Source organism: Lycorma delicatula, chromosome 11 (genome assembly GCF_047948215.1).
Source record: "Lycorma delicatula isolate Av1 chromosome 11, ASM4794821v1, whole genome shotgun sequence".
Lineage (NCBI taxonomy): Eukaryota > Metazoa > Arthropoda > Insecta > Hemiptera > Fulgoridae > Lycorma > Lycorma delicatula.
This window is the reverse complement of record NC_134465.1, coordinates 27,561,687-27,577,689: the sequence shown is the minus strand read 5'-3', so window position 1 is coordinate 27,577,689 and position 16,003 is coordinate 27,561,687. Positions and strand designations below refer to the sequence as shown.

At 27.6% G+C, this 16,003-nt stretch overlaps 1 protein-coding gene and 1 long non-coding RNA gene across 4 annotated transcripts in view; one reads left to right on the top strand and one right to left on the bottom strand.

The window, feature by feature from the left end:
* The window catches only part of LOC142331997 (uncharacterized), a 30,297-nt gene extending 28,070 nt beyond the window's left edge, over positions 1–2,227 (bottom strand). The window contains exon 1 of the long non-coding RNA XR_012758116.1: positions 1,804–2,227. This is a non-coding gene — a long non-coding RNA (uncharacterized LOC142331997). The remainder of the gene's footprint in view (positions 1–1,803) is intronic.
* The window catches only part of LOC142331996 (alpha-N-acetylgalactosaminidase-like), a 162,085-nt gene that overhangs the window by 121,962 nt on the left and 24,120 nt on the right, over positions 1–16,003 (top strand). For all 3 annotated transcript variants that reach the window (XM_075378049.1, XM_075378047.1, XM_075378048.1), the window contains exons 3-5: positions 4,267–4,441; positions 8,972–9,146; positions 14,071–14,165. In XM_075378049.1, coding sequence (XP_075234164.1) covers positions 4,267–4,441; positions 8,972–9,146; positions 14,071–14,165 — 445 coding nt within the window. The remainder of the gene's footprint in view (positions 1–4,266; positions 4,442–8,971; positions 9,147–14,070; positions 14,166–16,003) is intronic.

The window sequence follows — 16,003 nt, the reverse complement described above, 5'->3', positions numbered from 1 at the left end:
TTTTTATTTTTATTTTAAATGAAACCTCAATAAGGTATAGTTTTTAAATGAAAACAAGGTAAAATAAAAAAAACAACAAGCATAATGTAATATAGAATTTAACAGGTTAAGATGCTGAATAATAAAAAGAATGATTCAAAAACATGATTTAAACATAAACATTTCTTTAGGACTTCAAAAAAAAATCTTTAAACATAAGTCTTAAAATCTTTAAGACTAATTCACATCCTTTTAATATTATAGGGGTAGTTAATATTTTTGTAGTGAAACAGTCGAAAATTAATAAATAAATTCTTTATTCTTTAGAACTTAAAATAAAGTTTTAATTATGTAAATTTTTTACATACAACAAAACATATTTACCCTATTTAAAGTAATCATTAGTTCAAAGAAAAGACCTAAATAGCGATGTTTATGTAAATTAATAATAAGTTCTTGACATTTACAACTCCAAACATTAATATTAAACCTCAAAACACAAAATTCATTCGCATTACTTTTTATTTCATTTGAACATAATGTGCATTAAGTATTCTTTTATTTAAAACAAGTATAAAAATCAACGGTGCATTAAGAAGGATCTTAAGCAAATGACTCTAGTTTAATCTGACCTTTTCTAATATGATTTATGAATCAACTTACTATTTAAAACCAACCTGATAATATTAAAGTTAAATATTAACCACTGACATTTAAGAATTTTATTCAAATTAAATAGTTTATCGTCATAAATTTGTTTAACTCTGTAGAATAATAAACTTAATTTGTTTATGTCAGTGTTTTAAAATTAACTTCATTAAAAAAAATTAAACTTTATTACAAACTACTCTTAGTAATTACATGAAAATTATATCTAAAATTTATTCAGTATTTATTAATTTGATGATGTAAATATTTCTCTAAATACAACATTCAACAATTACACTAATAAATAATTTCATTTTTAGAAGTGTATTTTTAAAATTACAACTACCCCTTCTAAAAGTACCTTTTCCCACTAACAGAGACTGGAATGTATTTTAAAAAACCTTTGAGAATTTCATTGTACAGAAATCATGCTGAACTAGTCAAAATGGATATTTCCATTGAAATCTTGAAATTTTTCACGATCATAATAGTTCCTTTGCTTCATATAAGGAAGTAAAAAAAATGATTATGAAAATTTTAACCGTTACAAATTTTAGAAAAAAAAAGTTAAAATGTAAACAAACTGATGTTCTATAAAAAAAAATTATTTATTCTGATCAGTTACGTAGTAGTATATTATATATAAATGACAGGAGAAATGAGTAGGTATGAATCGAGAAAAACTTATTAAAATCTTGATAAATAAAATAGTAATAAATCATATATATGAAGATACTAATACATAAATAAAATAAGTACCGAATAAATAATTCAAAAGGCTTTAAAGAAGATTGCTTTAGCACACACACACACACATATGTTAAATGAAGGTGCAGAAAATTCAGTTTAGTTATTTTAAATTGGTGGGAACACCTTTTAAATGGGTGTAATAATAAGGCTCTTTATTAACTACAGCATTAAGATGAGTTTAATTGAAAACAGTGCTATTATTTGGTTTGACAAAGGTCAATATTGTTAATGTTAAGAATAAGTAACCAGTTTTTAACAAAGATATCTCTTTTGAAATAAATAAAATTAACAATTATATTGTAAACAATCAAATATATATACTGAAAAATATAATAATCCATGAATATACAAATACACAGTATGTGCGAAAAATTTACAACTAAATTAAATAAATATACAGATTTAAGGATAAACGAATTTACTCACATCAGCTTAATTAGAACCCTTCTCTAGTTATACATTCGTTGCAGCGCCGCTAGACCCAGTCAAACGCTCTGGAGAAATCACTTCATGGGATCACCTAACTGCGCGGTGCAAGCCCTACAGTCGAAAAAGTGCCCTTTCAACTTCAACTTGAGTTTCGGGAACAAAAAATAGTCTGCTCGAGCCAAGTCGGATGTGATAAGATAGTGATTTGATTTGCGGCGTAATAACCTGTTAATACTGTGGCCATGTGTGACAGGTCATTCGTGCATTAGAGTTAAACTTACCAGATCGCGGTACTAGGGCCGGATTCGACGAATGCGTTTCATTAATTCTAAATACAATTTAGAATTCTTCACAGTTTGACCAATTGCGCGTGCACTTTCACCGTGAACAGCTGTTGACAGCCTTCCGCTTCGTTCGTAATCATCCGACTCTCTACAGTCTTTAAACCGCTTCCACCAGTTGTACGTTGTTATACGACATGCGGCTACCTCACCGAATGCTTGCTGTATCATATAATAAGTTTCAACGAAAGATTTCTGAAGTTGAACACAAAATTGTCGCTTCTCTGTTCCATGTAGCGAGCTCGTACAAGGTCAAATGAACACAACATACACGGCCGAGTATATCTAGACTGGAGTGACGAAACGTAATTAAATTTTGTACTCGTACTCATCAGACATCGTATTACATAGTTCCTTGGTTGTCCGAGAGATGGCGCTACTTGCAACTACTACAAATTTAGTTCGGGAACTTTTCAGATATACTGTGTACATTAGATATGAATGCACTTAATCTTATATATATAAATGAATGTTTGTTTGTTCCGTATGGGTTTCTATACTATTCATCCGACTGCGATGAAACGTTTGTGAGTTGTACGCACGCCCGCGAACGTTTCTGAATTAGTTTGGACCCGCTAGGAGGCGCTGGGGTCGAGATATTTCGAAAAATTGTATTTAATGTCCGATTTGGCTCATATTCAGAATCTGTATTTCTTACGTGGAAAGAAAAACCTCCGCAAAAAAATGGACCCGCTAGATGGCACTGGGGTTGAGATATTTTGAAAAATTTCAATTATGGTCCGATTTGGCTCTTATTCAGAATAAATATTAGTTACGTGAAAAAAAATATTATTACAAAAAATGGAGCCGCTAGGTGCCGTTGGGGTCGAGATATTTAGAAAAATTTTGTTTATGGACCGATTTGGCTCATATTCAGAATATATATTAGTTACGTGAAAAGAAATATATTTGCAAAAAATGGATCCGCTAGTTGGCGCTGGGGGTCGAGATATTTAAAAAAATAATATTTATGTTCTGATTTGCCTCATATTTAGAATATATATTAGTTACATGAAAAGAAATATTTTTGTGAAAAAGGAAAGAAATGAAGATGTAAAGAGGGGAAGAGGGAAAAAAGAAAAGGTTATATTTTATGTTCTGTAATCTTCGGTTTTTTAATGTTTTATCAAACTTTCATTTGTGTTCATTTAATTTATATATATATATTTGCTCAAATCTAGCAACAGTGGAGCATTGCCAGGTCAGCTAGTATATAATAAACAGAAGACTAGATGATATACATTGACCCACAAGTACAAGGAATATATATATATATATATACACACATATACACAAGTGCAACACATAACAGAGTTAATTTTTTAAAATCAACTGATAGAAGGAGGACATAAAAAGACATTAATCACAAAACACAAACAAAAACAAATATTAAATGAACTAACATGTCATAAATCAAATAATTATTTTATTACAAACTTAAGATTGGTATCATTAACAATTTACTATCAAAACTACTCTAAGGAAGGAGTAGATAATTAAAAATCACTTAAAGAAACTTTAATTTGACTAATACGGAGACGCCGGCCTCTGTGGTGCAAGTTTTAGCATCTCGGCCGTTAATCTAGAGATCCCAGGTTCAAATCCTGGTTAGGTATGGCATTTTTTACACACCCTACACATCATTCATCTCATCCTCTAAAGCAAAACCTAACCGTGGACCCAGAGGTTAAAAAAAAAATTTACTTATACGTAAAAATGCATTGATAAACATCTATTCAAATTATTGTTGGGATAAAATTCCAGTCTTTGTTTAATAGATGTTTCTATTCAAACATTTGCAAAAAGATTGTTAAAATAAACTTCTTGATTCTTTCATCCTCACACTGTAATAACTAAATTATAGATTATAAAAATTACTTCATCAGTCTTACACAGAAATGATCATAATTAAAACAATATTTAAATAATATTAATAGATATTTTATATTATAAATATTATATTAATAATTATAACAATATTAAATAATCACTTTTGAACATTTTATTCTTACTGAGAAAGCTGAAAATTTAACAAAAGCAACATCTTTTATGGTTATAATTTTAATTTTATATTAATTGGTTTTAATTTTTTTTTGATTTTGTCTACTTGTTTGTTTAGTGATAAGTTATTTCGAACTATGACAGACATAGTTGTGTCCGAAGGTTATGCTGATGTTGGTTATGAGTATATAAATATAGATGATTGTTGGTTAGATAAAGAAAGAAGTTATAGTGGTCATTTACAAGCTGATGCTGAAAGATTTCCATATGGAATACGTGATCTCTCCGATTATGTAAGTATGAGTTTAGAATTTCATGATAATGAAAATTAAAATGATTAAAAATTAATAATAATTTATAATTAATATTATTTATAATTTATATTAAATTTTAATATAATTAAAATTAATATTATTATAATTTCTAGGCATTTTTGTAAACTATTGCGATAAGTTACCGATACGTCAACATTTCATTCAATTATTATTTATTTATTTTGAATTTTTACTAATTCTTTATATTACTTTATATCATTTTTGGCTGGCCAGAAGGTATAGTGGCTAGGATGCTAGTTTCTTGAATATTCTGGGTTTAACCCTTATTATTTATTCCTAATGTGTATGTTGCAATCAGTTCAAACTAGTGAACACTAAGCAACTTCCCCCTCAAGGCCCAATGAGATGACGATGATATGTATAACATGTAAATGAGGTACTCTTGTACAGACTACCATTTCTGAGATGTGTGGTAAACTGAATTCTAGCCACCAAAGTACACCAATGTATAATGTCTAGTATTCAAATCTACAAAAATGTAACTAACTATTACTAAGATTTGAACCTCAGATCCTTCGACTTCAAAGATCGCTGTTAAACAAGTGATTTGCGATGAGTTTACCACTAGATCAGCCTAGTGGGACTGAGTTTAATCCTGGCAAAGGTTTAAACCTTCTTTTACATAGCAAAGATTTAGTATTTTTTCACATATTATTTCATGTACCTCATCTTTTTCATAAAAAAAAAAAAAAAAAAAAAAATACTAAAGAATGTCTGAGGTAATTGTAATAAGATTTAAAAAAATGAATCATTTTTACCAGACTATTGCTGGTGATAAATGATGTATTTGGATTATACATTTGTTTATACCATTTAATTCTAGAATCATTACAACAATTTTCAAAATGGTTTATCTCAACTTCAAAAATATCACTGGATAAATAATTAAATAAAGATAACAAAGTCATAGATTCAATTTTATCCACATGAAAATCCAAACTGCCTTTAAATATTACTTCAAAAATCAATACTTAGTTAAAGTATGAATAAGTAACTAAAATAAATTAATAAATTTAATTTATTACAGAAAATTCTTTAAAGAAGTAACTTGAAATTTATTTTAGAAAAAAATAAAAATAAAAAAGTCTGCAAGGTAAAATTAAAAAATAATCAAATTAAAAGTAATCTCTATGCCAGAATGGTAACACCTCATCCTTTCATCTGAAGGTGCTAGGTTCAAATCCTCCTGGTCAGGCACAATAGGCATTTTTCATACGCTATAAAATTCCATTTCCATATCCTGAGGACAAGCTTCAAGCTTGTGTGGTGAAATCATCAAGAATAAATAAATAAGTAAACATGAGTTGAAAAATATTGATTAAAAAATACAGTTCAATTTAAAACAGGCCCCATCGCTCAGTAATTTATACTGATAGCATATATTTGTTAAAATGCGTATACTGGTGTAAGATGGGTAAAATAATGTGGAAGAAGTTGGTACAATTGGAGCTGGAGTGGGGAGGACTAATTATTACCTGCACATTTGAGTACTGCCAGTCTGTGTCAAACATTGGATTTTGAACAAGGTTGTGTAATCGGTTGTTAAAATGTGGTTAACTGTATAGAATATGAATTTGTGATGGAAATTTATTTAGTGATAAAATTTCATGTAGCGAGTGGTTGAAAGTTTAGGAGGAAATTTGAAAAGAAAGTACCAGTGAAAAGTGTTATTCAGAAGTTAGTTAAAAAATTTATGAAACAGGTTCACGTTAGACCAAAAATGTACCTAACACAGGTCAGTTTTAATGACACAGGTCAAACAGGACATTAAAATGGCAGTTACAAGATCTCCTCATAGATCTTTGCAGAGACTAAGCAAGAAAAAGATCACTAGGTTCAGCCCACACTGCAGTGTGGAGAATGCTGAAATGTTATCCATATCAACTGCAGGTTATCCAATGCTGATTATGCTAAAAGCTTTCATTACTGTCAACAGTTCAAGAACTTCATTAGAGGCAACAATGGCATTTTAGATCAAGTGCTTTTCACAGATGAAGTGTAGTTTCACCTAGGTGGATGTATTAATAGTAGTCAAAACTACCAGACCTGAAAAACCCACACATTTTCTTTGAATCTCCCATACACCCACAAAGAATAGGCAGTGTGTGGTTTCACGGCAACGAATTATAGGACACATTTTTTTTATAAAACTGGATGCTGCTGTCTACTAAGAAATTATCCAACAATTCTTCATAGTCTTAATGCAAGAGAATGTGAGTGTGAATGCTGGTTGTAAAAGGACTGAACCATTTGCCATACAGCTCGCTCTAAAACAGAGATGCTACTGGATTTTTTCGGTGGAAGAATCATTTCAAAAGGATTGTGGCCAGTAAGATCCCCCTGATCTGACTAGCCCTGACTTGTTTCCGTGGGGTAACTTAAAAGAAATTGTTTATAGGAGCAATCCACATAACCTAAAGAAACTGAAACAAACATTACCAATGCCATCCAGGAAATAAACAGGGTACACGTAACAAGAGTAGGTAGGAACTTGATCAAACATGTTGACAAGTGTATAGAAATGAATGGACATCAATTTCGATACCTTCTATCAGTTATTATGTAAGTGTTTGCTAATTAATTATTATTTATAGACTAAACTGAGTGATGAGGCCTCTTTTAAGCTGAACACTCTGTATTTTAAAACGTTTAATTCTCACGACTAGGGTGGCTTTTCATCTACGTCCTTTAAGTGACATTATTTATTCAAAGTTACAAACATTTAAAATTAAACATTTAAAATTAAGTGATTTTTCTGAATTAGGCAGATATATATTTCAAATGTGAAGGTTCCAAATTGTGTAAGTTCATTTAGCATTCCTATTCAGTCTACTTTTAGATAAAATAGAAAACCTTCTAGAAAAAAGATTGATAAAAACATTAAAATCAGAACCAAAAGCCAAAATCTAAAAATCAACTGCCTTGCTTTCAGAGATGATCTAGTAGTTATCACAACATTAGAAAAAGATGCAGTTTCCCAAATTAACAAATAAAAGAAAAAGCAATGTTGCAAATTTCCTTCTCAAAAATAGAAATCATGCAACTGCAAAGATTATCTAAAAAAAAAACGAATAGAAACAAGGTATGAAAAAATAAATGTCACAATCCAGTTTAAATGTTTATAAAAAATAATCATTAAAATGGGATAGAAAAAACAGCTTTTGCAATCTGGAGATACATTGTATATAAAATAAATTTCTTTACCAAAGAAATTTACTACAAAAACAAATGCAAACCTGAGACATTACAATACTGTAGTCAGAACCAGTGATTGTTTACAGAATTGTAAACAGCAAATCTAACTGGCCAAGAAAATCTACCCAAAATCAAAAGGAAAATTGAAAGGAGAATGACGTAAGGTCCAAGAAAAACAGAAAAAGGGTACAGAATAAAATCAAATAAGGAAATTTATAAAATTAAAGATGATTTGGAAACCATAATTAGATAAACATAATTTAAAATTCCTCAGACACATGATCTGAATGAATCTAAAAAACTAAATAACTGAGAATAAAGAGGTGTTTGCAAGACAAAAACTGTAGATCAAGACGAAGATAGAAAAATACAAAGAAGATAATTGAGGATGTAATAAATATATTGAGGTTTAATGATTATTAGCACTGAAAAAAAAAGAAATGAAGAACTAAACTAGTCAAGTAACTAATGATTACAAAAAAACATGTTCATTATCTTCTTCTTCCTACCAATTCCATGAATACTATTTTTAGTATGTTTGTGAACACATTTTAACTGATTATATACAGATCATGATTTTCTTTATAGTTTCCTCAGAGCATTGATTAGTAAGACTATAAACAAAAGGTTCTCATTAATTTATCATTTTTCAAGAAGTGAATCTGTTAATATAATTTTTATCATTACCACATATTTTCTTAATAAAATTAATTAATAAAATATTTAGTAGTGTTAATTACAAATAAATTTAGACAAAAATTTATAAATACAAAAAACTTTTCATTATTTTTAATTTATTCTTAAACCTTGCTATTGATTTTTGAATACATAGAATCAGTAATGAAATAAAATTAATACACGTTTTTTAAATCTTTTATAGATTTAGCATATTTATATATATATACATATATACACAGGAAGACAGAAACAGCATTTAACATTATATTTTATTTTATATAATTATGTACAATTCATTTATTGCGTGCCGTACAAATAGATGTACTAAACACTAAATATAAGTAGTACAACTCTTACTTGAAAGAGGGCAGCACGTTCTGAATCTTGCTATTTCAAGAGTTAGAAACAGAACAACAGTTTAATAACATGCAGTTTTGATTGCAAAATTACTTTCTAATTATTATAATCGTTTTAACTTTTCTAAATGGAGTTGTAAATATTACTAATCATGATTATTTTTTCTTTTATTTATTAAAAATAAAATATATTCTAATTTTATTATTATTACTATTGAAACTAAACGATTATAAGATAAAAAATGTATCAATTTTTCAGGTACATGCTAAAGGTCTCAAATTTGGAATGTATGAAGATTATGGTAATTATACATGTGCTGGGTACCCAGGAGCACTTGGTTACTTAGAAACAGATGCACAGACATTTGCATCATGGAATGTTGATTATGTTAAACTAGATGGATGTTATTCACACCCCCGGGATATGGATGTTGGTAAGTTATATCAAACATAATTCACAATTAGACGATCAAAATTATTAATGATTAATTCTAGAAAAGAAATTAAAAAAAAAAAAATGAAATTTAAAATACAGATTATTCATTAAATGGGTTTGACTTTTATTAAGAAATTATACACTGATTTAAGTTATACAAAATTTAAGTAAAACTAAAAAATCTATAAATTTATAAATTAGGTATCAATTTCCTTTCCTAACAAAATTATCTTAAAGAGATTTATATGATATCAATTCTCAAATTTTTCCAGTTAAATGAAAAAGTCTCAATCAAAATTTTTATTTGGAAATTAATTCAGTGATACAAGTAAAGAAGTTGTTGGATTTAGCCTGGAAAAGAAACAATAAAGGGCAAAGGTTTAGTTGAGAGATGGAGGAAAACCGTCAGTTAAGTGAATAAACATTGTAACAGCTCATCTCACATAACCATCTGGCCAAGATTTATTACCAAAGATAAAAGTAAAATGGCATTTTGTTATTTTTTCACAAATATAAATAAAGGTTTATAATGCCAAAATAATGGTACATCTGAGCTGGAAGTATATCAGAATTAAATATTTCTCAAAAAAGCTTAGTGTTTAAAAAAAAGTAGTAGATTAAATAGATATGGAAAGTTAAATTACACTTTGTTCAATATTTCAACTTTTTGCTACATAATTTTATTTTCGAGCCCATTTATAACAATTTTCTGGGCCATAGAATTAAAATAAATTATCTACTAAATTAATAATTAGGAAAAGTAAGAACTAAATGGCTTATCTACTTTGTTAGTAACAAGCATTTAGAGCCGACTACATTTTGTCACTAAAAATACTCTGTTCTAAAATCTCAAATAATCGATAAACAAAGATTGCCTTTTGACATTAATTTGAAAATTCAGATATATAAATGTTTTAGTAAGGGAAAAATCATTAAAATTACCTGACTAGAACAATAAACATAATAATAGTCTTCAGAAATTGCAAGGGATTTAAATAAAATTAAAACGTAGCTTGCTTATTAAAAATATAAAAAAATGTACACTAATAATTCCCAACCACAATGTTAACAGATGAATATTTATGTATAAAAATAATACATAAAAGAAATCAAAAGATAAATAAAAAAATAAAATAAAGCTTAAATACCAAACAGAAGTTATAAATTTGATAATGAAAGGTCAAACTCAAAATACAAGGTTGTAACATGAAAACAGAAAATAAAATATGCATAACTGTTTTTCAAGAATATTCATTTTTTACCTTATTAATAAATTTGATTCTATTTTTTTATTTTTTAAAAAACCGTTTGTCTTTAAATTTTTATTACTTTAAATTGTCTTCACATTTGACATTTAACAAATTTCTGTTATTCCTTTTAATTATTATGAATGAGTAGATATATAAATATATATATATATATATTACATCTGCAATAAACAGAGTTATGGTTATCAGATTATATTTCCTCTTATAATCTAAATATATTTTATATAATTTTTTTATGAAACATGATTTCACTTTGCATTTCTCAAGTTATTTCTGACCCAAAATATAAAAAAAACAAATTTTGATATGAATAATAATGATTCAACTTCATAGAAATAAATTTAAAAAATTAATTTAATGTTACTCATTTCATTACCAAAATATATTATTTTGAAAAAATAAGATTAAAAAATGTAGATGAACTAATTAGAAAGAAAAAGCTTTTATAGTTTTTAGCTTATTTAGTCACAGTTAGGTAAAAATAAGAGATGTGAATTAAAAATTTTAAAATACATATGGTAAATAAATTTAATACACTGAAAAAATGCAAATAAACTTCAATTTAAGACGACTTGACTATCATGGGAAGACTATTGTAAAAGAATTTGAAAACTGCAATTTAACATAGGTTCTATTTTTTTTCTTTTCAGACCAAACAGTTTTATAATTTTCAGGGTATTTGTTAGAAATATATAAAATAATAAAAGATGTATTAATGAGATCAATGGCTAAACTTTGTTATTTATAATAAATGAACCAGAATAAAATAGATATGAAAATGTTTTGGTACGTTTATTAAATAAATGCAAAATATAACACTGCATTAAATCTGAAAATAAATTAATGTTTGTTCCTGAGTAAGATGGTAAACAGCATTCCAAAAATTTAATGATTTCATAATATCTAGAATGTCTCAAGAAGTTGCATCTAGGAAATCGAATGGAGTGTAATAAAAATAAAATTCCAATAGTCAAAACTAAATTTAATAAACTGATTTTCAGATTATCAAAACCAAAAAAATGGTTTGGAATTTTTTTTACCTGGTTAATGTCCATACTATTTAATGTCATTTAAAAAAAAATACAATTAAAAAACCAATAATGCTAAATGAATGAATAAATTTGATGAATTTCACAGAGAAATAAAATAATATTAATACTGATGACAAAATATCACAGAACTAAATATAAATCAAATTTGTTAGGACAAAGTGATGAACACATTCTTAATTGGAATATTAATATTTTAAACATTATAAAAATAATTTCTGCTTGTCACTTAAATATTAAAAAGAAGAAAAGAAAATTAAGCTTTTTTTTTTTTTTGTTTTGTCTTCAGTCATTTGACTGGTTTGATGCAGCTCTCCAAGATTCCCTATCTAGTGCTAGTCGTTTCATTTCAGTATACCCTCTACATCCTACATCCCCAACAATTTGTTTTACATACTCCAAACGTGGCCTGCCTACACAATTTTTCCCTTCTACCTGTCCTTCCAATATTAAAGCGACTATTCCAGGATGCCTTAGTATGTGGCCTATAAGTCTGTCTCTTCTTTTAACTATATTTTTCCAAATGCTACTTTCTTCATCTATTTGCCGCAATACCTCTTCATTTGTCACTTTATCCACCCATCTGATTTTTAACATTCTCCTATAGCACCACATTTCAAAAGCTTCTAATCTTTTCTTCTCAGATACTCCGATTGTCCAAGTTTCACTTCCATATAAAGCGACACTCCAAACATACACTTTCAAAAATCTTTTCCTGACATTTAAATTAATTTTTGATGTAAACAAATTATATTTCTTACTGAAGGCTCGTTTAGCTTGTGCTATTCGGCATTTTATATCGCTCCTGCTTCGTCCATCTTTAGTAATTTTACTTCCCAAATAACAAAATTCTTCTACCTCCATAATCTTTTCTCCTCCTATTTTCACATTCAGTGGTCCATCTTTGTTATTTCTACTACATTTCATTACTTTTGTTTTGTTCTTGTTTATTTTCATGCGATAGTTTTTGCGTAGGACTTCATCTATGCCGTTCATTGTTTCTTCTAAATCCTTTTTACTCTCGGCTAGAATTACTATATCATCAGCAAATCGTAGCATCTTTATCTTTTCACCTTGTACTGTTACTCCGAATCTAAATTGTTCTTTAACATCATTAACTGCTAGTTCCATGTAAAGATTAAAAAGTAACGGCGATAGGGAACATCCTTGTCGGACTCCCTTTCTTATTAGGGCTTCTTTCTTATGTTCTTCAATTGTTATTGTTGCTGTTTGGTTCCTGTACATGTTAGCAATTGTTCTTCTATCTCTGTATTTGAACCCTAATTTTTTTAAAATGCTGAACATTTTATTCCAGTCTACGTTATCGAAAGCCTTTTCTAGGTCTATAAACGCCAAGTATGTTGGTTTGTTTTTAATTAAGCTTTAAAAAATATATAAAATATTTTAATAAACTAGATAAACAATTGCTAATTCATTAAACTGTATGACTGAGTGATAACATCTATATTCATTCAGAGAGTTCTGGTTTAAATCCTGATCAGGATAGCATTTTTCACACTTCCAGAATTTCAATTTTTCATTCCTTGAAGTAAGTTGATTCCAACACGTATCTTTTTTTTACAAAAAGAGAAAAACAAGGGGAAAATGAATAAGAAATAAAATTTAATTCTAAAATAACAAAAAACCACTGACAAATATGTTTCACTGAGAAACCCATTCTTGGACAACATAGAAATATATCTAGAAAAATATTAAATAATATTTACAATTTTTTTAATAATTTATTATATTATAAAATACGAATAAAAAAAAAAATTATAAACAATATGGAAAACTTTTCTCAGTAAACTTGGCATGAGAAATTGTTATTCTTGTTTGTTCTATTTTCAGTGGCAGTGGTGTCTCATGCAGATTTCCTACAACTTATATTACAGCAACAAACACCCATTCATACTTTCTGATTGAATTGGAAAAAATCCTTTTTTAACAAAAGTCCTATGTAAAAGTGGTACTGAAGGTTATATAGTAGCTTGCTTTTCTAAATAAAAAGTAGAGTTCAAAACCTGAAAATTATACTAATTATGCTCTTTAATTCTGTCTCTTGACTACCATTCTTCTGTTAAGTTCTAATTAACTACAGAAGTAATGATATAGAAATGTAACAAATTACAGGTATACTGACTAAATGAAAAGGATGCTGTCTACAGACACTGGATCAAAAAGGTTATTCAAGATGTTTGGGTTGTAAAGGAACCTAAAAAAACAGTTTAATAAATAAATATGTATAATAAAAATAATTATAATGATATTTTTCTATTCAAATAATTTAATTACATTTATAACCCCCCAAATGTCAATAGCAGTAGTCTTATAAACTGTTGATTGATTTTAAATTGCTCATTGATAGAGAGTATCTATATAAATGTTAATCATTTGACTAATATTATATTGCTCACCTTATGAAGCAATGGGCACAGTGAAAACATTTTTTTTTTTTAAAGAAAAAACCATTACATTTATGTTTTTCTTCATTTAGTTAATAGTTTATAATATTCTATTATGATGCTTACAATAAATTATTCATAAATATGAATAATATATAATAAAACATCAACTATACATTTATTCATGTCTTTGTTAACAGGTTATCCAGAATTTGGATTTCATCTTAACAGAACTGGAAGAGCAATGGTTTATTCATGCAGCTGGCCTGTATATCAAATTTATGCTGGAATGCAGGTAATAATGTTAAATAATCATGTCTGTTTTTAAATATTAGTCACTGCATGATCTCATTTTTGTCATTTATCAGATACAGAATATTGTTGTGGGGAAAACCTATTTTTGTTTGTAAAAATAGATAAAAGTACCATTATAAACACATTTTAAATTACATTACAAGGTAACAAAATTTAAACTCTGTAAAAGTAATTAACTTTTGTCATCAAATTCTTTTGTATAACATTAATTTCTACTTAATAAACTTTGTTTCCAGTTTTCAAAGTAATTAAGGAAAAATCTGATTCTATTAACTACAAAATCATGTAATACGTTGAATCAAAATTAAGTTGGATCTATACCTCAAGGATTTTTATTATGATCATCTTTTTTCTAATAACTTACTAATTAATCATAAATTTTCATTGTGGAATTGTTGAATATAAGCAAATGATTTTTATATGTGTAAGTTTTTTGCAGTGTCGATTACTCATTGGATGAAGGTTGATGGTTTAGCATTTAATACCAATAGGTCAAAAAACTTGATTTACTGGTTTGTAGAAGGTCAATTATTTGTCAATGCTCAGGTTACGCTGATGGTTTTTGTGGATGGTGTATGTTGGAGAGGTTTCTCCTTTACTTCCTTGTCTTTTGAAATTCATAAAAAATTGAGTTGGTGCAACATAAACCTTAGGTTTGTAATCGGTTGTTTACTGGTATGCATCATATAAAAAAGAATGATAAATTTTCTTCCTCAATCTCTTCAACTTATCTTGGCTAGAGTACTACTGATTTTTACTTATTTTGTTGTGTTATTTATAATTATCTTACTGAACACTTGAATAACACGCTTAGGTCTGCCGTTAATTATATTGCAAGGTTTGTTTCTAACATTAAGAAAGATTCCAAATTACTCCTTATTTTAAACAAATTAAATTGTTAAAACTGAATGAAGAGAGAGAAAGGATATTTACAGATTTTACTTTACATAACCTATTTGTTACAGAGATAGGTCCTTCTCATTAAAGGATTCTTTTAAACTTATGTCCATGGAGCAATCAAGGGACATCATGTCCCAGAGACCTAAGATTTCTCTTTATTAAACTTTAATGTTTAATGAATAATTTGCTATGACTGTCTGTAAACATGGAATAGTCAACAAATAGATTTTGTTAATTTAGGTTATATTTTTATCGGCTAATAATTTGTTAATAATATATCAATAAAAATAAAAGTGTTGTTAGGGTTGGAATCAAACCAAACTATTTTAATAACCACAAAAACATTTAACACATGAACATTTGTTAAACGAATTCATAACACACTGTTTAAGGAAGGAATAATATATTTCATTAAGAAATAAAATGTAGGCCAAACTTTTAGTTAAAAGAAATTTTATGTGAAAGAACAATTTTTTATTTCTCCCAAACATCAGTACCAAAATGGCATTCCAATACCAGTGCCCCCCTGGTATAAGACGCTATGCCTAAAAGCACAATATGACCATTTATATTGGTATTATAATAATAAATTGGAGATAATAATGCACATCTATCAAATATTATTTTACATAAATAACAATTATTTTACTTTTTTCTTATATTATAAAACTAGTACATAATACCTAAATATTTTTTTTAATTTATTTTTAATTTCTTAAAAAAATAAAATTGCCCCTCCACTGCAATAAATCGATTTAAAGAGCTAATGATAAAAAAAAACATAATCATACATATATATTTTATTTCTCAGCATGTTCAATATAAACATAAGAGTATTTATAGTTTCAATTTATATAATTATATTATGCATGACAAAAAGTTATGAACCCAGAATTTGAAAATGAACCTCTTGGCAAA